This window comes from Meriones unguiculatus, chromosome 7 (genome assembly GCF_030254825.1).
Source record: "Meriones unguiculatus strain TT.TT164.6M chromosome 7, Bangor_MerUng_6.1, whole genome shotgun sequence".
Lineage (NCBI taxonomy): Eukaryota > Metazoa > Chordata > Mammalia > Rodentia > Muridae > Meriones > Meriones unguiculatus.
In genome coordinates, this window is record NC_083355.1 from 94,036,011 (window position 1) to 94,058,752 (window position 22,742).

The window sequence follows — 22,742 nt, forward strand, 5'->3', positions numbered from 1 at the left end:
ATGAGTAGAATTTTAAGAAGTGGGGCCTAGTGGGAGGGCTTTAAGATTTGGGAAGGTATTTGCTTTAATTTTTGTTTTCTTTTTTTTCCCCCCGCATCACATAGGGGCTGCTTCTAATTCACAGCGAGAATGACAGGACCACTGAAAAGTGTAGGAGACAGCAAAATGAAATAACAAAAAAAGAAATAACCTCTATGAGAGTTCTCACCGCTAGAGGCTGGGAAGCAGAAGACTCAACCCAGAAGTCCCCGTGAAGCCAGGCAGACCCCCTGAAGCCAGGCAGACCTGGTAAAGGCAGGCAAACCCAGGGAAGCCAGGCAGAGCCGGTGAAGGGAGGCAGACCTGGTAAAGGCAGCAGGCAGACTCGGTGAAGGCAGGCAGTCCCACCCACAGAAGAAGCTACACCTCTCACAAGCCTCAAATCCAGCTATGTATTTTGGTGATCCAGTGACTCCTCTGGTGGGATGGGTGAGCAGTCGAAAGATTTTTATTTTATTTTATTTTATTTTATTTTATTTATTTATTTATTTATTTATTTATTTATTTATTTATTTTTTTGTCACTAAATGGGCCTCAGTGTGCTATGGCTGCATGTGATCAGAGAGGAAGCCTATTATTTAAAACTCAGCTCCCGGGGTACCAGTCAGGAAGCCCCAGCTCTAGAATGAGAGACAACTGAGGGAGTCAATCCTGGACAGCAGAAAAATAAAAGGTCAGATGCTCAGCAAGCAAGCAGCAGGGAGCTCTGACCAATCCTGCAGTTAAGTTTGCAATGGGGGGGTGGGGGGCAGCCCCTGCATGCAATGGCTAGGGGCTAACCTCATCTCCTGAAAATGACTTTGGAGCTGGATAACCTTGAGCCTGAGCTCTTGAGTGGATGCCAAACTCTGACGCCAAACATTTGCTATGAGGTTTGCTGAGGCTCCAGTGGACTATGAGAAATTGACTACCATATACCTCCAACATGGTATTAAAGCTTAGTGGCTTTAGAAAGTAGGAAGACCAGTCCTCCTATAAAGATATGTAGACTGCCTGTGCTTCCCCCACACCTCCTGATTCCTAATACACGAGGGAAGAACTCCCTGCCTAGAACATTAGTTACCCCAGGGTACATCAAGTGGATATTCTCAGGAGGGTGCGAGAACCTGACTGTTCCATTAGCCACAAAGCTAAGAGTGACCAGCAAGGCCTCCATGACCCAAGAAAGTGAAGTGAGCTATGACAGACATCAGACACTTTTGTAGTACAGGCACACAACATACACTAGAGGAAAGATAAAGGTCTACAAACTTAGCCCAGCCATGCACCTGGCAGGCTTTTTGTTGTTATTTTGTATGTGTATGGTGTATATGTTGATTGAAACACTGGAATGAGCTAATTGCAAGATGAAGTTATAGTATATAAATGATGTAGGTTTACTGGGAGCAGGGAAGGGAAAGAGGGTGTGGAGGGGGGGAGGGAAGAAGAGGAGGAGGAAAGATGCAAAGAGATAAGAAGAAAAAGAAGAAAGAAGCGGCAGCAGAAGCAGCAGCAGAGAGAGCAGTGGAACCAAAATAGTGAAAGGGGAGGGAAGGGAAGTCCCTGCCCTTGGGCTGGAGAGTTCAGGGTATGGGGTGGGGCATGCCAGCCATGCTCCACAGCAGGTAGGGACACCAAGGGAGAGTGATGTCTGAAACCAAACCCATGTGTATGCATACACACACATTAACATGAAAGAGGAACTATGTGAGAAGAGGAAGGGGGAGGGCAAAAAGAGTGGCGAGGGGCAAGACAGAGAAAATACTACATTTCCTCTCATGTACAGACTCTACCTGTGCACACACTACCCACACACACGTACAGAATGGAGAAAGTTTTGGATTTGGAGGGAGAAAGAGAGCAGCAAAAGAGGGAGATGAACAGTGAGGAAGGAGACAGAGCAAAAATGAGTAAAGTACTCTAGGATGAACTAATAAAAAACACATGGGGCTGGAGAGGTGGCTCCAGTTAAGAGCACTTGCTGCTCTTCTAGAGGACCCCATACAGTGGGGCCCGCACAGTGGCTCGCAGTCTCCTGTAGCTCCACTTCTACCAGGATCCGGCACCCTCTTCTGGCTTCTGAGGCCACCAGGCACACATGTGGTACACAGATACACATGCAGGCACTCACACAGGCACCTTAGCAAATAGTAATAAACAAACAAATAAAGATTATGAAAAAATAAGGTACTAGAGAGACAGCTCAAGACTGCTCTTACAGAAGAAGGTCTGAGTTCCATGTTGGGGTGAGGGGCTCACAATTGCCTATAACTCCAGTTCTAGGACCTCCCACACACTCTTCACATCTGCAAGCATGAACATGTACAAACTCATACACATATAGACACATGGTTAAAAATAAAAAGAAATCTTTGTTAGGCATGGTAGCCCATGCCTTTGATCCCAGCACTTGAGAGGCAGAGGCAATGGGATCTCTGAGTTTAAGGCCAGCCCAATCTACATAGCAAGTTCCACACCAGCCAGGGCTGCATAGTGAGACTCTATGTCAATAATAATAATAATAATAATAATAATAATAATAATAATAGAAATGAAATCAATCTTTAAGTGTATATCAAAATAATTCCTAGGGAATGATTTTGTTGGCAATAGTACACCAAAAAAGTAGGTAACTGGGTTTGTTTTTGTTTTTGTTTTTGTTTTTTAAAGAAATTCTGCTGGGTGGTGGTGGTGGTATATGCCTTTAATCCTAGCACTCACTCAGGGAGGCAGAGGCAGGTAGATCTCTGTGAGTTTGAGACCAGCGTGGTCTACAATGGGAGTCTAGGACAGCTAGGACTACACAGAGAAACCTGTCTCTAAAACCCAAAGAAAAAAATTCTAATGTATTTTTAGTTAATATGAATTGGTTTAAAACAAAATATAAACTATAATATAAACTTAATATTCAAAGATATTGCTAACCTCTATTTCACACATAAAAAAAAAATCTGAGTTTTAAAAAAAGATCTGTCCCTGATATGCAGAAAGACTCCAATTTTAGAAAAGAAACACAGTGAAGAACATTCTAGCACCTGCATGTTTGTATTTTTCCTGAACAGGTGATACATTCTTGTTACACAAAATTCAAAAGTGACAAAAATAAACCAGGAAGGCTTCCTTTTATGCTAGCCCCATCTCCAAGGTAATTGATCTAAGGAGATTCTCTGCACATAACGGTAATGTGCCTGTGCGTGTGTGTGTGTGTGTGTGTGTGTGTGTGTGTGCGTGTGTGCGTGTGTGCGTGTGTGCGTGTGCGTGCGTCTAATATTTTCTACACTACCAGGACATTAGATACACTACTACACATGTTTTGTTTTTTTCTATTTATACTTCAGATACCATACGGAGCTGTACACAAATACAAATTCTCTATAGATAAACATTTCTTTCAAATCTTTTACTACTCCAATGATGTTATAATAACCTTGTGTCTCCATTCTTAAATAGCAGAAAATCTATAGATACTGGAAAGATATGGACCAATGGAAAACATGTTCTAATTTTGATGGATATTAACAGTGCATTTAGACCCACTTGATTAAGGCATGACCCTGTTTTGTGCACCTGTACCAACAGTGAGTCATTTCCATTTCTCTTAATCAGTCAGGCTACACAAATTTCATATATTAAGATTCTCAGAGCATCTTTTTTTTTCCCCAAACAGCTTAATGGACACAGGAAAAAAAATAAGATTTTTTTTATATAGTTTAAAGGAATGCCCTAAACTATTCAAGAACTGTTGGTAAAAACAACTTTTAACTGGATTCAGATAGGCAGGAAGTAGAAAGGGGAAAGAAAAACATAAGCTTATTTCCAGAAGGATAGAGTGTGGGAAGATGGACTCTTGTTTGAGAGAGACAGGAAAAAGCAAATATAAACATATCCTTTTGGATTTCTGAAATTTAAACCACTATGAAGAAGGAAAAGCCAATTTTTCAATACTGGAAATTGTAATAGGTCAGCCAAATATAAGCTAATTTTCTATGTATTTCTAGAGAAAACTGGACAGGTTTTACAAATTAGATGACAGCATGGACAGATGTTTTTTCTTTTAGTGAATATGTATTTATTTATCTCAGTATGATTATAAAAAATTTAATCAAGCTGATAATATCATGTATAACATTAAGACTGAAATAAAAATTTAAGATAGTAACTAAATAATAGTGAAATAAGATATTCTCCAATGTGACAAGATCACTGTCATGGTTCCTAACTGGCCAAAATCTTGGAAACAATGAGTGGAGGGAAAACTGAAGCTGGACAGTAACAATTTATAGCTGATAGCCTTGACAGCAAAGTGAGGCACAAAACAGAAGCCTTCTTCAAATCATTTATATTTGACCATTTTCTTTTTTTTTTTGTTTTGTTTTTCAAGACACGGTTTCTCTGTGTAGCCCTGCCTGTCCTGGAACTTGCTTTATAGACCAGGCTGGCCTCAAACTCACAGAGATCCACCTGCCTCTGCCTCCAGAGCACTGAGATTAAAGGTGTGTGCCACCACCACCCAGCTCTTGACAATTTTCAAACTATGATTTTCTTTTCAGATTACTGCGTGTGGTTCAGGCATTCTGATCATGCTATAGATTTGCGCTTACTGTGCATTTTCTTTATAAGAAAGCCCCCAAGCAGGGTTTCCCCGTTGTATCTGAATACTAGGTCAAGGTTTCTTTAGAACTCTCATAAGACTTCCCCATTCAGTAAACAGCTGCAGATTTTTTTTTTCCCAGAGAAGAGGACCAAAAAGCAGGTGAGAGGCTTAAAAGGAAAGCATATTAAGTGAGTTATATTTCAAGCAAATCCAGTGACCACACGGCCCAGTTTCTCTTCAGCACTTAAGAGGGGGACTCAAGTCGCTCCTCAGTGATCATTCAGATAACACACCTTGTACGAACATGCTATGACATAACAACCAACTATCAACATAGTAAAAACACAACTACTCTTTAGGGAAGCCACAGGCAAACAAACAATTAGCATGTTAATATAAGACTCAAGATAAAAAAATTAAAATACAAAAACAGACTCTTTTTAGCATAAACTTCCACCACTCTGTACCATCCAAAAAGGAGCTACCAAATTTCAAATCCTAACCGACTTAGCTTGAAACCATCACATACGAAACACTTCCGTCTGTGCAGAAAAACATACTGCACTGCTCTTACCCCTGCATTAGAACCGTAAGTTCAGCTGACCACCTCCAGCCGTCGACATAGTCATCTACAGCAAGCCAAGTTCTTGCTGAGATCATAATAAACACTGCCCCTTCTCTTCCCCAGAGCTCGGCAGACTTCAAAATGACCTGCCTTTAAATGATGTAACACACATTCCTCAGAGAGTTTCATGATATAAGGAATGATTTCTCTCTCCTCTGGGGAAATAAAGAACCCAGGTGCCCCTAAATTAAAAAAAAAAAAAAATCTATTAAAAACAATCACAGTTCCTGAGACACTCGGAACACCATGACCACTAGAGCCTTTCGCTTATACAAACATAAAACCATAGTTTTACCAAAACCTCAGCAACAAATATCAAGGCTACATGTTAAAAACAAGTTCTCGTTATTCTGGATACTGACAAATTCCTGAAGGAATAAAGCACGTCCGTCAAAACACTCAAACCCTCAATAACAATGAATATAAAGTAATATCCATTCATTTTCCCTGCTGTCTTCTAAGTGAAAGTGACAAAAACGTCTTTCTGTTTTATTCCTTCTTGGTGTCTCTACTGTTACCTCAGCAACTTTTCCACTGGAAAGTGGCAACAAACTCCCAATTTTGAGCAGTTCTAAAGTTTACTCCCAAGTCTATAAAACTCTGGTCTGAGCAGCAGTCCCACTGAGCTTTGCAGACACAGCCTAAGTCTAAGCCCGAGTTTCTCTCAAAAGCAACGTTTCTGACATCTGAAGCAGACCTTCATGGCAGGACATTTTAACAGCACGTATGGCTTAGAGTTGTCAGTAATAGTTGCCTCCAGCTCCGATAACCAAAAATGTTTCCAGATATTGCCAGCCTGGTTAAGATTCACCACTTTAACCCAAGGAGCATCCTCGGTTATCTCAGGTATTATTGGCTGTTCAAGGCAAATCCTTGAGAACTTCACCTACAGTCAGCCTGTGTTTGCAGAACTTCCAGCCCAACAAATATTTTCAATACAAGGTGTCAAGAGTGCTCCAGAAATATGTTAGAAAACAGATCCAATATAAAACAAAGACACTCAAGTACGTTTGCCACGAACACGTGAGGAAATAAAAGACAAGTTAACCAAGTTAACGTGTGTGCAATTTGTATAAATATTGGTACATATTGGGGACAGATGTTTAGGAGATATATGCTTCTAATAAGAGCTTATCTGCTTAATCTTTATAATCTTTCAGAAAGTAAGCTTAATTTTTTTCCCTTTTCCTTTTTTGGTAGTGCTAGGCCCTAAGCCAGGGCCTCACATACGAACTCTACCATTGAGCTATATCCCATCCTGATTTGAATTTCTATAACCATGATATCAAATATGTTACCATAGAGCACAAAACTTTAAAAATACAAAGGACAAAATGTGTTAGAAGAATCTTTTCAGTAAGAATATACTCACCAGCAAGAGTTTGATGGTTCACAGGCTGGGGGGGGGGCAGGCACCCGTCACATCTTACAATAGGGAGATATTTATGATACTCGTAAAGAGCATTATGTTGAAAGATACAATCGGGAATACCTTTGCAGCAGCTCTGGTAATTTAGCTGAGCAAAACCAGTCCTAGACAACTGCTTTGTACAGCAGGCATGTTGGGTTTCACGTTAGGTTCTTTAGTCACAGCGGCTCATACAATCCTCCCACCAATGCTGTAAGGCAGAGGTACTTTTCATACCCACATCTTCTAAGAGGAAAATCGGGCATGGTTAGAGAAATTAAACCTCTTGTCCAAGGTCACTAAAAGTGAGGATCCACACTCCCACCAGGCACCCAGAATCCACAGCGGTGCCTCAGTCACTGTACTTTACGAAGCTTTACTCTCAGATCTCCAAAACCAGTTACTTGCTACTTAGTGGGACCAGCTCTCTCCCCTCTGGAGTATTCTTTCAGATACAAGCCCCTGTGATGCTCACGAGGCTCAAAGATAACAGCTTGGTAGACTGTCCCTTTAGTCTTTGGACACTTAAGTAAATTCACACGAAGGAACTCGTGTGGTCTGAAATGGAGACAGACACTGGCTCAAGCAAGAGAAGGGTGGGTCTCAGAGAAAGAGAGGTCCCCAAAATTCCTACTGCAGCCTCCAGTTCCTGCCTTTGCTCCGACTCCTTCGGGACCCCAAAGCCTCCCTATTCTGGCTGCTTTCCATCTCTCCCACTCTGAAGGACTCGGGCGAAGATGATGGCTGGGTGCGGGGGGCCTACGCTAGGGCAAAGCGGGGTTCTGACAGAGGAAGGCGGGCGCCCAGGTAGACGCCGGCAGGAGATACGCGCGGAGAGGTTAGCGTGGGGACCAGAGGTGAGGTCGCGCGGGGAGCCAAAGGCAGGGGCGGGAGCCGAGCGCGGGGCGAACCGCGGTGGGATGTGGACCCCGACTGACGCCGAAGAGGCGCGGCGGAAGGAGCAGGACTGCCAAGCGGGCTGCTCTGAGAAAGGAAGCGGGACGGGAACTAGGGCTTTCCGAAACGAGGCGGGGGAGAAAATGACCTCGAACGCAGCCATGGCCCCCGGGGTGGTGAGGAGACGGGTTGCCGGAGGTGCACGGCCCCGAGCCGAGGGGCACCCACCCTTCCAGCGCCCCGGCCCTGCGTACCTGAGGCGGCCGCCTGGCTCCCCTCCGCTCCCCGGCGGTCCCCGGCGCCGCCCGCCGACCCACGGCGGGCTGCGGGGCTCCAGAAGGGCGGCCCTTCAGCCGCCTGCCTATCCGACATCTGCAGCCGGCGCGGGGAGCTTCTCCGCAGCTGGCCGCTTGCGGCTCCGGAAACAGCCGAAGGCGAAGCGAGCGCGGCAGCGGAGAGCCGAGCGGAGCCGAGCGGAGCCCGGGGCCGGAAGGAGCGGCGAGGCGGCGACAGGCTAGCGGCCAGAGCTTTGGCCTGTGGAAGCTGGCGACGGGAACACGCGGGGGCGGGGAGCAGGGAGATTACTACGTGCTTTTTGTCGCCTGTTTTTACTCTCAGCACTTGCAAGGATCGACAAAATCTCGGGAAGATTCAGGATAACACTGCCGGAAATCGTGGTATCCATAGAGACGTTATAGGAAGTTGCGGTTGCTGAGAGGCCTTGGGCGTATCGATTGACTGCGCAATGGCTAAAGTCCCAGAAAATTATGAATCCGATCCCGAAGAAGATATGACGCTACTGTCTGAAAGAATTAAATTTCGTAGTTCTCATAAGTTGCTTACTGCTGAATCAAACACCACGGCAGTAGTAAGCCCTGAGCTGCCCCCTGAGATTGACCAAGAGCCAGAGGAACTAAACACTCAGGAAGGTAACTTTGAAGAGGGGAAGCCAGGGAGTGCAAAAAACGTGCTGCTAGGGACAACCAGGACGTCTGACGAAGAAAATCCCAGTCAGACCAATGTGGGCCTATCTAGCAAAACTGAACCAGAGATAAAGCAACTGTTGGAGTTAGAGACATCATGGGGAGCAGGAGAGGATTTGGAGGTGCCCATAAATGAAAAGCATGAGGAGCCAGACCTACAAATACCGGCTGTTTCAGTAGATGTACTCACAGAACTGCCTACTGAAACAAATACACAGCTACCAACAGAAGTCAAGATTCCAGAGGCAGTGAACAACGAGCTGGAGTTACCAGAAGAGACTGGGCAGTCACTTACAGAGAGAGATAAAGAAATAGGTCCAGAGCAGAGCACACCAGATTTTCCAAGTAGAAAACCAAGAAGTTCAATTGAAGAGGACGATCTATCAAAGATGGGCAAATCAGAGTCTACAGAGAAGACACAAGAAGAGTCAGCTGAAGAGAAAAGTACAGAGCCATCTGAGGTGACTAAACCTGAGTTCCCAGACTGGAAGCTAAGAAAGTCTTCTAAGGAAGCAGATCTCAAGCCTCCAGATGAGCTTCAGGTCAAGTCGTCAGAGCATTTAGGCACAGAGCAACCTGAACAGGTTGAGCCAAAGTTTCCAGACAAGAAACAAAGACAGTCACCTGAAGAGAAAGTTACAGAGGTCCTCGAAGAACTCAAACTGGAGCTTTCTGAGGAAGAATCAAGAAAACCAATGGGTGAAGCAAGTCTAGAGCTATCAGAAAAGACATCATCAGATGTTCCAGAAGAAACACGAAGAAAAACTTTTGAAGAAGATATTCTAGAAATACTAGAAGAGACTGCTGCAGGCCTAGCAGAAGAGAAACAACCAGATGTTCAAGGGGAGACACAAGGAAAGTCAATTGTGGAGAAAGTTCTAGAGCCATTAGAAGACAGGAAACCAACAGATCAAAAGGAATTGCTGATGAGGTCAAGTGAGAAATCTAAATCAAAGGAAACATTAGAAGGGTCACCTAAGGGAAAGGGTCCAGTGCTACAACAACAGACTGAACCAGAATTTCCAAAGAAAAAACTAAGAAAATCAACTGAAGGAATAGGCCAAGTGCCACCACAGATGACCAAACCAGAAGTTCAAGAGAAGTCACAGCCAGAACCAACCAAGGACAAAAATCTACAGTTATCGGATAGAGACAAACCAAAAGAGAAAGAATCTCCCAAGAAAGACAGCTTAGAAGAACCAAGGAAATTAAAGTATCCTGTAGGCAAAGATGAACTAATATACTCTGAAAATCGTAGAAAGTCGTCAGAAAAAGAAACTAACAAAGCTAAAACTGAGAATGCAGTACAATCTCCTAGAGAAAGTATGGAATCCTTTGGTACATATTATGAAATCCCTGAAGTCCCCAAAGAACCTCAGGCTGATATCAGTGAACAGCTTTTAACAATTCCTGCTTCACAGTCTGGGGTGGAACTTAGTGTTTCAGTTAGTGACAAGCAATTTGTAGCTTCACCCCAGGAGTTGGAGGACTTGGAAGAGAGAGAAGACAAGATCAATGATAGTATCCGCCCACAATTTGAGCACCTACAGTGGAGTCCGGAGAAGGTTGCAGAGTGGATCAGTGAGCTAGGCTTCCCTCAATATAAGGTATAGAAAAACGGTGTTTTTTGATATCACATGCTCCAAGCCCATTTTTCCCTCTATACTGACATGTTTGTTCTCTTGCCTCTGTTTCACTAAAACTACAGAGAAGTCCTGGACTGTGGGGGAAGTAAATTTGGATTGTGTGTGTCTTTGTCTGTCCTGTTTGTGTGGTGGTGAAGATTGGACCTAGTGCATTAGCACATATTAAACATACATTTCTGACTATACCTGAGATATATATGTAGTTTAGAAGAAAAAGTTATGTTTGGTTTTTCTATTCATCACAATGATAATTCTCTTCATTTCTTGAATAAAGGTAAAAATGTGTAAAGTCCCCTTTTCATAAAAATCTATAGTTTTAATACATTTTGTCAAAATTAGGTTTTTCTGCTCTTTTATCAAGATGTCTTAGTGACAATTCCCTTTCCCTGAATTTGTACTGTTTCTCTTAACTGTCTGCCAAAATATGTCATGTATCATGAGCAATTAAGAGTATTAACACATGTTAGCTATCAGCCCAAATTGGTTTTATTGAAAAATAGTGTGTGCTTCTTAATTTATTGATCCCAAATGTAGCATTAGGTTGCCACACATACAAAACACAGGATTTGAAACCTTTTGTACCTTCTGTACTTAAAAATGTTCTTGAGACTGATCATGGTGGCTCATGCCTATAATGCTGGCATTCAAAAGACAGAGACAGGTTGCCCTGGTTGGAAGCCAGCCTGGGTTAAAAACTGAGTTCCAGGTCAGCTGGAACACAGAGTGACAGCTTTCCTCAATCCTGACCTGCCAGATAGATAGATAGATAGATAGATAGATAGATGCATTGGCACGGGAATTAAAAAATGGTCAACATGAAACATGCAAAAGCAGATTGAAGCCACAACATGAAATTTAAGCCAGTACTTTCATAAAATAAAAATGTGGTTTTGTCCCTTTTTTCTTGCCATAGTACATGTTTAAGTGATGTTCCTCTTATACTGACAGGAGTGTTTTACTACAAACTTCATCAGTGGTCCAAAACTTATCCATGTAAACTGCTCCAACCTGCCTCAGATGGGAATAACTGATTTTGAAGACATGAAGGTGAGTTGTGTCCTAGGTTTCCTTGTGGAGAGTACTATGACAGTGCTGCTTACAATCTATCCCATGTTACCCTGTGTTGGCCTACTGTATCATCATATTCTCATCCCTCAAGCTCACAGTGGTTGCTTCCTCCTCTATTTTGATCCCTGCAAAGGTAAGAGCTGTCATTTCCTCCTGTGGCATGTACACTGTATTTTAATAGCTTCCTGGCTTCCTGCCCTTAGCCTTACTCAGTAAGCCTGCTGGATTCAAAGGTTCTGGTTTTAGGCTTTTGGTTTCCAATCATTTACACACTGTTAAGAAACCCTTTCTGATCCCCTTGGTGCAGGATAGTCCCAACTCTTGGATTAGTATTCCAGGTCCTCCAGCTTACTGTTCTCTCCTGGCTGCCACTCCCTGGCCTGAGTCCTCTCCAGCCTGCCAGGTGTTAACTCACAACAGCCTCAAGCCTGCTCCTGCATGCCTGCCTCTATTGGATGTCTTTGCTTGGTCCCCTTCCTAGGTAATATGACCTTGACCATCTTTTAGAACCACTTCCTCCTCATCTCCACAGGAAGTTGTTCTTGACCTTGCTGTTCCATAGTATCCTCTCCTCCAGAGCTCTCAGTAACATTTTATGTCTTTGATAGCCATTTAGTACTGATGTAACATCATCTGTCCTTTACGCTGTCCAATTTTCAGACAAATTACATTCACCTCTTTAGGTCTCATCTATTTAGCATTAACTAGTCCATGACAAGTCTCCTTGTTTTGAGCATTCTTTCCAAAGCCATGCAGCATTTAAGAACTAAGAACTTTGGCTCTTTGAGCCACATTTTTGAGTCCACCAAATTCATGTTGCTCAATTAACATTCTGATTCCAAAAGAATAATGTCAATGGACTGTACTCAGAATCCTGAGCATTGTCTTTCTGCTGTGTGAGAAATAAGAGGTCTTAAAAATCTATTTAGCTAGCAGAGACTCACAGCAACATTTCAGTAATTGTCACTAGATAAAGAACAGAGGCCAGAAAGGACACCTGAGTACCTGGAGCTAGAGTTGCAGGGGGTAAGAGCCACAGGACATAGGTATTGGGAACCAAGCTACGGTCCTCTGGCAGAACAAAAGGTACTGTTTTAAAATTTTAAAAGACTTATTTTTTATGTATGTAGGAGTTTTGCCTGCATGTATGTCTGTATGAAGCTTCAAATCACTGGATTACAGAAGTTATGAGCTGCCGTGTAGGTGCTGGGAATTGTAGCCATGTCCTCTGGAAGAGTAGCCAGTGCTCTTAACCCCTGATCTGTCTCCCCAGCAACCTAAAGATCTATTTGTCTGTGTGTATGTGTGCGCATGTGTGTGTTTGCCTGGAAGGTCAGAAGAGAGCTTCAGCTCTCTTAGAGTTGGAATTACAGGCAGTGTAAGCCTCTGAACATGGGTGCTAGTGGGTGCTAGAAGAGCAGCAAGGCTGCTGAGTCATCTCTCCAGCCCCTTTCTTATTCTCATTTTTTAAAAAAGATTTTATGTATAATTTGTGTGTGTGCCCTTAGGGGCCAGAGACTTTAGATCTCCCTAGAGCTAGAGTTACAGGCCATCATGACCTCTGATGTGGCTGATGGGAATTTACTTTACTTCTCTGGAAGAGCAGCCAGCACTTCTAACTGCTGACTTCTCTCTCCAGTTCCATGTACTCTGAGACCAGCTTCCTCTAATGCTAACTTCTTGTACAGCCATGAAGTATGTTTATGAAATAATGGGTTTTATTCAAATTCTGCAGTTGTTTACACTGATTTTTATTATTGTTGTTGTTTTAAGATCTGATCTTGGACACTACCTTGTTCTTTAACTGGTCTCATCTAGTTTGGGACATTTTTTTATTTTTCTATTTTTCATAACTTTAAGCTTTTGAATTTAGTGATCAGGTATTTTGTAAATTTCCTTTGACTTAGCTGGGTGTGGTGGCTGTTAAGTTTCAAGCCTGGGACAAATGGCTGAGGAATCTATTTACCATATCAAAGTGGACCTGGCCACAGGCTCTCCCTCCATCCCCCATCCTACCCGTGTATGGTGAACATACCTGGCCCCTACCCTAAACTTTCCAGCAGAGGGTGGGCTGTTTTTCCCTACAGGCTCTTCCCTATATAATCCAGGTATTTTGGTTACCTGCCCTCTTTGTACCTTTGGCCTTCTGGCTGATACACCAGGTTCCTCTCTCTCCTCTGTCCTTTGCCCTCCCCTACTACCTTCCCCTCACTTTCTTCCCATAGGGCTCAAGGTCATAATTACTCTGGATTCTCCCAGATGTGTCTGCCTCTGGCTATGTCTCCCTTTTATCTATAATAAACCTTCTCTTCCACCATACCTAGGAGCAATCATGTCCTTTCCTTTCCGTTTCTTTCATTCATCAGTGCACACCTTTAATGATAGCAGAGGCAGGGATTTATGTGAGTTTGAAGCCAGCCTGGTCTACAGAGCAAGTTCCAGGATAGTCAAGGCTACACACACACACACACACACAAAAAAAAAAACTTGTCTCAAAAAACTGAAAAAAAATTTTTTTTCCTTTGATTTTAGTTCCTCTAATCTTTCCCATATGACACTATGTGGATGAGAGAGGCTATCACAGGGGCAATGAGTCCTTATCATATATGGGGACATGGTATCAGAGATTTGTTATTGGAAACATGAAAATGACCACTTGAAGGCGGTGTTAGCCTGGATTTCTCCATCTACAGTCACATTTTCTAATGTATTCTGCTTTTAGGAATGAGGTACTAAGTCTAGCTTGCATTCACAGAGAAGAGAATTACACTCCAACTCCTTGACAGAGGAATGTTGAAAATGTATGGACTCAATAGTAAAACTATTATAATGACAAATATGTTGGCAAAGATATTATGATTTGAAGCTGTATAAATGTCCTGCTTCTCCTTAGGACTTTGTCTACTAATGGTAGAATTTATCAAGAGATAACCATGTTGGGTGTTTGTTTGTTCTGTTTTTTGTTTGTTTCTTTTTTGTTCTTTTGGTTGTTTTTTTGTTTGTTTGTTTGTTTTGTTTTGTTTTTGAGACAGGCTGTCCTGGACTCACTTTGTAGACCAGGCTGGCCTTAAACTCACAGAGATCCCCCTGCCTCTGCCTCCCAAGTGCTGGGAGTAAAGGTGTGAAGCACCGCACCTAGCCTATTTGTAACTTTCTATGACTGTGAGAAACCTGGCTCTTTCTATGTATAAGCATGTGTCTTTTTAAGAGATAATTTTATAAAATAAAGTATAATGTTTGTGTATACTTGCTTTGTCTTTAAGATTATATATAGTATCTATACAAAGCTTCATTCTCCAAAGTTAAAGCAGCTTATATTAGCCTCTTTCCTTCCTACCACGGCAGAGCAATTACACAGTAACTTTGTAATTGGCCTCACCTTTTCAGAGTTTCATGCAGTAAAGTCATTCTTTGTTGTGCACAGTTCTGTGGGTGTTCATAAATGCTCAGAAGCATGTACCTACCACCAGATTACCACATAAAACAGTTCCCTTGAATTCAAACTTCTGGGTCCCCATCACTGTCAACTCATCCCTCTCCTCTGATTCTTGGCAATAGTCAATTTATTCCTGAAATGCAAAGCTGGGTGTGCCTCACACTGCAATTCCAGCACTCAGGCAGATGCGGCGCTTAAGAACTTAGTTTTCTAAGACCATTTTAGTAAGCCTATTAGTGGATTTCTACCACTTTTTCTTTCATTGAAATAATTTAAGCAATTAGTATTCAAGAGACATGGGAAACTGAATAAAGCTTTGAGTTTCTTGTATTTTCAAGTTATTCTCACACAAAAAAATATGTCTTTTCTTTCAGAAAATATCTCATCATACTCGAGAGCTTCTGGGAATCACTGAGCCACTATTCAGCCGCAGCATCTGCCTTCCCTATAGAGATAATATTGGCTTATTTTTAGAGCAAAAAGGTCATAGTGGATTGAAGTCTGATTCCTTGACCTTGCCTGAATTTGTTAAAGCATCAGGATTAGAGAAGTATGGTCCAGAGATTAAAGCCATGGACAGAAATGGAGACTCACTGTCAGACAGCCACCAAAATGAAAATGAGGCATCGCTGCAAGTAACAGATTTGGATAAAAGTAAGACATTGCTGCACAGGGAGCAATAGGAAAAACCATTTCACTTAGCTTGAAAGATCAAACTACTGCTGGAGAGATGGCACAGCAGTTAAAAGCACTGGCTGCTCTTCCTGAGAATCAGGGTTCAGTTCCCAGCACCCAGACGGCAGCTCACAACAGACTTTAAGTCCAGTTCCTGAGGATCTGACACTCTGACACAGACATACATGCAGGCAAAACATCAGTACACACAAAGTTGAAAATAATTTTTTTTTTTAAAGAAAGATCAAACTAAGTTACCTGGGGGAAGAGGTATGATCTTTTCAGATTTTCTTTTTTTCCCTTTCATTAAGGATGAGAGTTAGAACTGCTGACTCCAGTCTTAATTCATCACTGACTCACAGCATCTTCCCCATGTTAAAGACAGCAATATTGGGCTGGAGTGTTGGCTCAGCAGTTAAGAGCACTGGCTGCTCTTCCAGAGATCTTGAGTTCAATTCCCAGCACCCACATGGTGGCTCATAACCATCTATTATGAGATCTGGTGCCCTCTTCTGGCCTGCAAATGTACATACAGACAAAACATATGCATAGCATATATAAATAAATAAATCTCAAAAAATGATAGCAGTATTTACCTTCCTAGATAATTTTCAGAACTTCTGTTAAGTTATAATATACCTAGTACTAGCGTTTATTACAATTAAAAATAAAATCTCAGCAAGGCATAGTACATACTTCTAGTCCTAGCACTGGGCATACAAAGACAGAAGGATCATGAGTCTGAGGCCAGCTTGAGGTACAGCAAAATCACATAAATAAAATGTTTTTAAAAATAATCTCAGGGATTCCATGATGGCACTTATAAGATGGGGTGGAGCTTGTGAGGTCACACAGCTTGTGAGCTTGTAAGCTGTGTGAGGTCACTTACACTCCTGTATGTTGAACTGCCTGGTCCCTGGCCTAAATCAGATAAGGATGTGTCTTAGTCTGATTACAGTGGTTCTGAGAATAAAAATGAAGATGGAGGGACTGGAGAGCCAGCTCAACAGTTCAGAATGCTGAACTGATCCTGGTTCAGTTTGCAGCACCCAGTTACAACAACCTGTAACTCCATTTCCAGAAGAGGGATACAATGCCCTCTTCTGATGTCCATGATCGTCTGACAACTATGGTACACAAACTCATGCAGACAAGCATGCATACACAGTACATAAGACTGTAGAGGGATTTAATCCAGCACTATGCTACTCTGTCTGGAATACAGTCACGCCCTTAGCACACACCTTTACTCCCTCTGGCTGGAATACAGGCATGCCCTCAGTACTTACTTTTAATCCCAAACAATGAAGGTTAAGTTAGTTTGTGAAAGAAAATACCCATGTTTGAAAGTGACATCTAATTGAAAGGCAGACAAAGTGACAGAATGAGTCAGGATAGGATACATTAAACTCTCACCAGAAGAGACAAAAAAAGAAGACTTAAAAGAGATCAGACAGAGAAAGTGTAGGATACAGTGGAAAAGGAGGCAGCTTTACCAGGAGAATTTTACAGATATAGGTTGAAGAGAGAACAGCTGAAGACAGAATGAGCCAAAAGATTAGAACAAATCTCTGGGGTTAGTTTGAGACCAAGCAGAGAAATTCAGTCAGATGCTGAGAGAAGCCAGTTTGAATCAGCTTGGAGAGGAGTTTGAGCCAGAACAGCTGAGAGCCAGAGTTCAGAAAGAGCTAGAAAAGGTGAACTTATTCAGAAGTAAGTCTCAGCAGCTTAAAACATCGAGGCCTAGATTAGATTGCACAGAGGCTAGAAGCTTCCAGGACTAGGCCCAGATTAGAGACAAAGGCAGTAAGCCTCTAAGACAACAATTACCTCAGACAAATAAAATTGCATTTAGATCTGGTGCCCAAATGTGGGGCTGAAATGGAGTCCCCTGAGATTTAAGGGTCTCACGCTCTAATTGACTGGCACACAACATGGTTGGAAGAAAAACCCAAAATGACTGGAGAAGAAAGCCCACCAATGTTGTAGACAGCAGAGGACATCTGACAGAAAGCCACAGAGAAGAAATTCACATGGATCATCTTCAGAGGAAGCATCAGTTCTTGGGTTTTGCTAGACACCCCAAGAAACTCAGGAGACCCCAGAGCCATAGGAGCCTCGAGCCTAGAGCAAGGAGCAACAGAAGACCCTCTGAGACAGAAAATCACTATAAGACACCCCAAAAGACAATTTTAATTATATAGACAGAATTTCCCTGCATTAAAAAAATTGGGAAATTCTAGGACTGGAGAGATGGCTCGGAGGTTAAGAACACTGGCTGTTCTTCCAAAGGTCCTGAGTTCAAGTCCAGCAACCACATGGTGAATCAAAACCATCTATAATGAGATCTGGTGCCCATTTCTTGTGCGCAGGCACACTTGTAGGCAGAATGGTGTATAAATAAGTAAATAAATACATCTTTTAATAGGAAATTCCATTTCCAATATCTTAAGACCAAGGGTAGGAGTTGATGGGATAGAGACATTGCATGAAAAAGCCAGTGCAGTACTCATTGCAATTGTGGCCACCAGAGTAAACCCCTCCTTACTTTTATTTGCCCTCTTCATATATGTCCTTTAGAAAAATATTGAAAAAAAAATAGCTGTACAACAAGAAAATTTAGCTATAGTAATACAAAGGCTTGAAAGACAACAGACAGAGGAAGTAAGAGAACAGGGAATGCTTAGTTGTGAACCTGTGCTTCCTAGTTAAATTGAAGATCAAGATAGTCATCCCACTGACAATGGGTAAAAGCTGGCTAGCTGGTGTAGAGCCCAGCTCACTGGTGCAGAATCGGGCATGAAATTCGAGTGCCTAAATGTCTGGTTTATGCAGAGATTCATAAAGATCTAATTGTACTTTGATAAACAGACGGGGGAATAAGATTAGCTGAAAGACACTGGATTGTAGGAAAAAAACTGCTGAATTGAAGATATTTTAACATCTGAATGGAAGTCAAGGAATGTGTGATGTTGGGGAAGAGGTTTTGCCTGTATTTCCACAGGTGATGAAAGACTATGGGTTCCATCAAAACTGATAAAGATCCAATTTGAATAAAAGAAGCTTCCACATGAAAGGCACAACTCAAAAAAGAGATGTGGCCAGGTATTGTGGCACACGCCTGTAATCCCAGCACTCAGGGAGGCAGAGGCAGGCAGATCACTGTGAGTTTGAGGCCAGCCTGGTCTGCAAAGTGAGTCTAGGACAGCCAACACCACAGAGAAACCCTGTCTTGAAAAACCAAAACCAACCATCCAAACAAAGAAAAAGAAAAAAAGAGACACAGAAAGACAATTCAGAAAGTAGAGCCCCCTCCCACCTTGCACAGAGACAGCTGAAGAACAGATCGTTCATCAGACTGGCAGATTGGAAAACCTTGATGCCGAAATGGACTCTTGCTGAAGGACAGATGATCAGGACTAAAGTTAGGAAGGATCATTGCATCAACAGATCTTCATAAGGACAATCTGTTAAGTTTTGGGGTTAATTGTTTCTCATACAATAGTTAAACTGTGTATAATTTTTAGCTTAAACAGAAAGGGGGAAGATGCAGAGGGATTTTACTTCAGCAACATGGCTACTCTGGCTGGAATAAAAACATGCCCTTAGTACACACCTTTAATCTTAAACAATGAAGGTAATGTTAGAAGCTTTCAGGACTAGCTTAGAGACAGGAGCAGTAAGCCTTCAAAACAACAATTACCTCGGGCGAATAAGTTATATTTATATAAGACAATCAAATGGAGCTAAAAACAGTCAAAAATGTCAATTTTTAAAATGCTTTTTTGTCTTTTCAGTTTACCATCTGACTCAAAGGAAGAAGCAATGGAGCCAGTAACTGGAAATGAAGAACATGAACCAGGTAACTAGTGACATCAGTGAAAGAACAGAGGTGGCTTCGTGACAGTGGAAATAAGCAGCCTCAGGAAGGAAGAAAAGAGCCAGAGTCTGGGAAAGTCCTGCATATTCAGAGCAGGAAAAAAAGATGAGAATGAGTGTGGGATTGTGTCTCTGAGGTCTTCCATTCATTTACATTGAAGTTGATGAAATATTACAAGTAAACAGACAAGTGGCAGAAGAGCCTGAGAAACATCTTCATTGCAGCCTTGTTCCAAGCCAGGTGGAAAGAATCAAGGACGTACAAACACTCAAGTCAGCAGAGCCAGGGTTAGAACAGACAGGAAAGCACAAAGGCTTAATTAAACACTCTGGCAGAAAAGGCCACTAAGAATTAAGCTAGGAAAATTAATCCTCCACCTCTGTAAGAAATGACTGAAGAACTGACAATAAATAAGAAATATAACAGAGAAAGTACACAAAGGCCTGACAATTGTGCTTAGTGGGTAAAAGCTTGTGCTGTGTAAGCCTGATGATACTAGTCAGACCCCTATAGCCAATAGCAGAGGGAGAGAAACAATTCCCAAAAGTTGGGAATTCCCAAAAGTTGATCTCTGTATGCATACTGTACCTACCTACATCACACACACACACACACACACACACACACACACACAATCTTTTTTTAAGTGTCTCCTAATTGGACAAGTGATGGTTGTGAGGGGAAAGATGTATGTGCAGTGCTTGTCTGGGCTGCTGCCCACCTTTTCTGGAAAATAACCCAGTTTTGGAAGCGTCTTTCAGGAAAGCTCATGGTTCCAGAAAGATATGTGCCAATCTGTTTTAAGAGAAAACAAGTTAGGTTTAAAAAATAACAAAGAAAGTGAGCAATGCTTTGAACATATTTGGGGGGAACTTCTATAATACAATATAGAATAATAATAATAATAACCCTAGAAGCAGATAGTGTTGAAAGGCGCACAAGCATTTGATCAGTAAATGAGAAACCAAAGTGCTACCACATGGAAACTGATATAAAACATACCCAAGTCTTGTGAGCCAAAAGGCTTACCCACTTGGAAGGAAAGAAACCACATGACTGAAGGAAAAAGTGTTTCTTCACTTACCAAGAAATAACCAATACAGGTTATATGCTAGAGGCTATCACATGATATTGCAGCCTTTATAACTATAAACCCAGGAAGCATGAATTAGAAAGTGCCAAGAATTCTCCACATGGTAACAGAATATCAGAAATGTATCTAGATGAAGAATTAAGTATAGCAGGATAACTTGCTGTATCATTGTAGTAAGCCACCATGGAGGAAGCTAAATTCATCTTTTAAAAAGAGCAGATGTCTGTCAACTTCCACCATGGGGTGGGGAAAGAGCTCAGAAGACCTTGTTTCTCACTGAGGATTTATAGTCCTATATTAAAGAGGGGGTTCTCTGGGAGCCCCACTCCTCCCTGACGGTTCCATGGGCAGTTAATTTTACTGGGTGGGGGGGGGCATTTTCTTCAGTGGTGACACCACTGAGAACCCTAACCATATTCAAGAAATAGCCCCTCATCCATGTTCTCCTGAGTAACCTTAATTAAACTCATCAGTTCACTGAAAAAAAAAAAGAAAAAAAAAACCCATTTGATTCTTGAGTAAGCTTGAAACTGTGGCAGCACAGGTAAGCTGCTAACTTACAAAGACAAAGAAACCTCATTCTTTAAAACAGATACAGTCTGTTACATACAGGTTAATGATATACAAATGGAGGGGAAATGTTTTTCTTTAGATATCAGAGGAGAAAGAGAAACTGGCAGAGATGGGCAGGACTCTTGGCAATAATTCCCAGACTACAAAATGAAATTTAAACTGGTCAACTCATGTCTGGACTTCTCTAAAAAATATTAAATACTTCTTAATTTTTTTTAATTTAAGTTGCTTAAATAACTCAGGTTCCCATCTTTGTTTGTTTGTTTGTTTGTTTTGTGACTGGCTGGAACTTTCTCTGTAGTAGTGAAAGAACTTTAATTTCTGATTCTTCTGCCTTCACCTCCCACACCAGGCTGCTGCTTTTCTAGTTGCACAGGCTTAGCTGTTTTCTCTTGGCCTCACTACTTTTTACATTTTTTAAAAGTTGTATATGTAATACATGGGGGCTTGCATGCCATAAAAGGGTAATTTGTGGAATTGGCTCTCTCCTTCCCCTCTCACATGGACTCTGGGTAACAAACTCAGGTCATCTGGCTTGTATGGTGGGTAGCAATCACTGAGCCATTGTGTGTGTGTGTTTGTGTGTGTGTGTGTGTGTGTGTGTGTATGTGTGTGTGTGTTGTTTACGCATATGTGGTGTGTGTTTGTGCCTGTTAGTGGGGGACACACTTGTTTGGAGGTCAGAAGTTAATGTCCAGTGCCTTCCCCATCACCACCCACATTATTCGCAAGGCAAGGACTCCCAGAAATCATTGGCTTGGTTATTCTAGGTACCCAGCCTACCCGAGGGGGGATTTCCTGTTTGCACCTCCCCTCAGATTACAGACACCCACCACATCTGCCAGGCCAGCTTTACTCAGGTTCTGGTCCTCTTGCTTGCTCAGCAAGCACTTTATCCCCTAAGCCCTCTCCTCAGCACCTTGGTCTCACTTCTTAAAAGTGCAGAAGGGCAATGATGTACTGATCAAATTATGCACCTGAATGTAAGTCCATTTTCATATCAATATTTGATGACAAAACAACTTTTCCCTCAAACTGTACTAGAAAGTTTTATCAGAAACCTTCCTTCCTTTCCTTTCCTTTCCTTTCCTTTCCTTTCCTTTCCTTTCCTTTCCTTTCCTTTCTTTCTTTTTTTCAAGATAGGGTTTCTTTGTGTAACTCGGGCTATCCTGGAACTAGCTCTGTAGACGATAGAGATCCACCCGCCTCTGCATCCTGAGTGCTGGGATTAAAGACTTGCACCACCCAGCCAGAAACTGTCCTAAAAATTAATTAATTAATTAATTAGATGCATTCCAGAACCACTGAATTTACTTACTACAGGATCACGCAAAATAGCAAAATGTAGGTGATTAATGAAAGCACGGTGATTTCCATGTATAGTGGGTGGTTTTGCTCAGAAGCTCTTGAGCATTCAGAAAACATGTTTCTATGCAGTGGCAAAGCTGGGAACTTCATTACCTAGCTTTGGTGGGTTCCCTGCTTTTGTGTTGAACTTAATTATAAAATTTGAAACAAATATATACTACAGAAAGAAGATCTTTATTTTGTAACACTTTTTTTAGGATTTAATAGAGTGGCAGGTTTGGGTGTGCCTTGGGTGTGCCTTTTTGCCTGCCTGCCTGCCTGTTTGAGACAGTCTCACCTGAGGCCCATCACTGGCCTGGAACTTCATCTTCCTGTTGCAGACTCCTGGCACTAGGATTACTGATTTGGCACCATATTCAATTCCAGCTGGCATTCTCATTGCTGCTGCTGGTGGTGGTGGGTTGTTTTGTTTCTTTTGTGTTTTTTTTTTTTTCCTGTGGTATGCATGATCTCCTGCGACCCAGGCTGGCCTCAAATG

General features: G+C 42.1%; 2 protein-coding genes across 3 annotated transcripts in view; one reads left to right on the top strand and one right to left on the bottom strand.

The window, feature by feature from the left end:
* Positions 1-8,047, bottom strand: part of Tmed8 (transmembrane p24 trafficking protein family member 8) — a 34,009-nt gene extending 25,962 nt beyond the window's left edge. The window contains exon 1 of the mRNA XM_021653211.2: positions 7,797-8,047. Coding sequence (XP_021508886.1) covers positions 7,797-7,914 — 118 coding nt within the window. The 5' untranslated portion in view covers positions 7,915-8,047. The remainder of the gene's footprint in view (positions 1-7,796) is intronic.
* Positions 8,048-8,064: 17 nt separating this feature from the next.
* On the top strand, positions 8,065-22,235 carry Samd15 (sterile alpha motif domain containing 15). Of its 2 annotated transcripts, XM_021653192.2 has the most exons (4): positions 8,069-10,132; positions 11,120-11,218; positions 15,050-15,329; positions 19,148-22,235. In XM_021653192.2, the coding sequence occupies exons 1-4, from the start codon at positions 8,288-8,290 to the stop codon at positions 19,186-19,188; spliced, it is 2,265 nt and encodes a 754-aa protein (XP_021508867.1). In that variant the 5' UTR covers positions 8,069-8,287; the 3' UTR covers positions 19,189-22,235. The 2 variants fall into 2 exon arrangements, with proteins under 2 accessions (XP_021508875.1, XP_021508867.1); XM_021653200.2 differs by lacking the exon at positions 15,050-15,329 and having other exon boundaries at positions 8,065-10,132.
* The last annotated feature ends 507 nt before the right edge of the window (positions 22,236-22,742 follow it).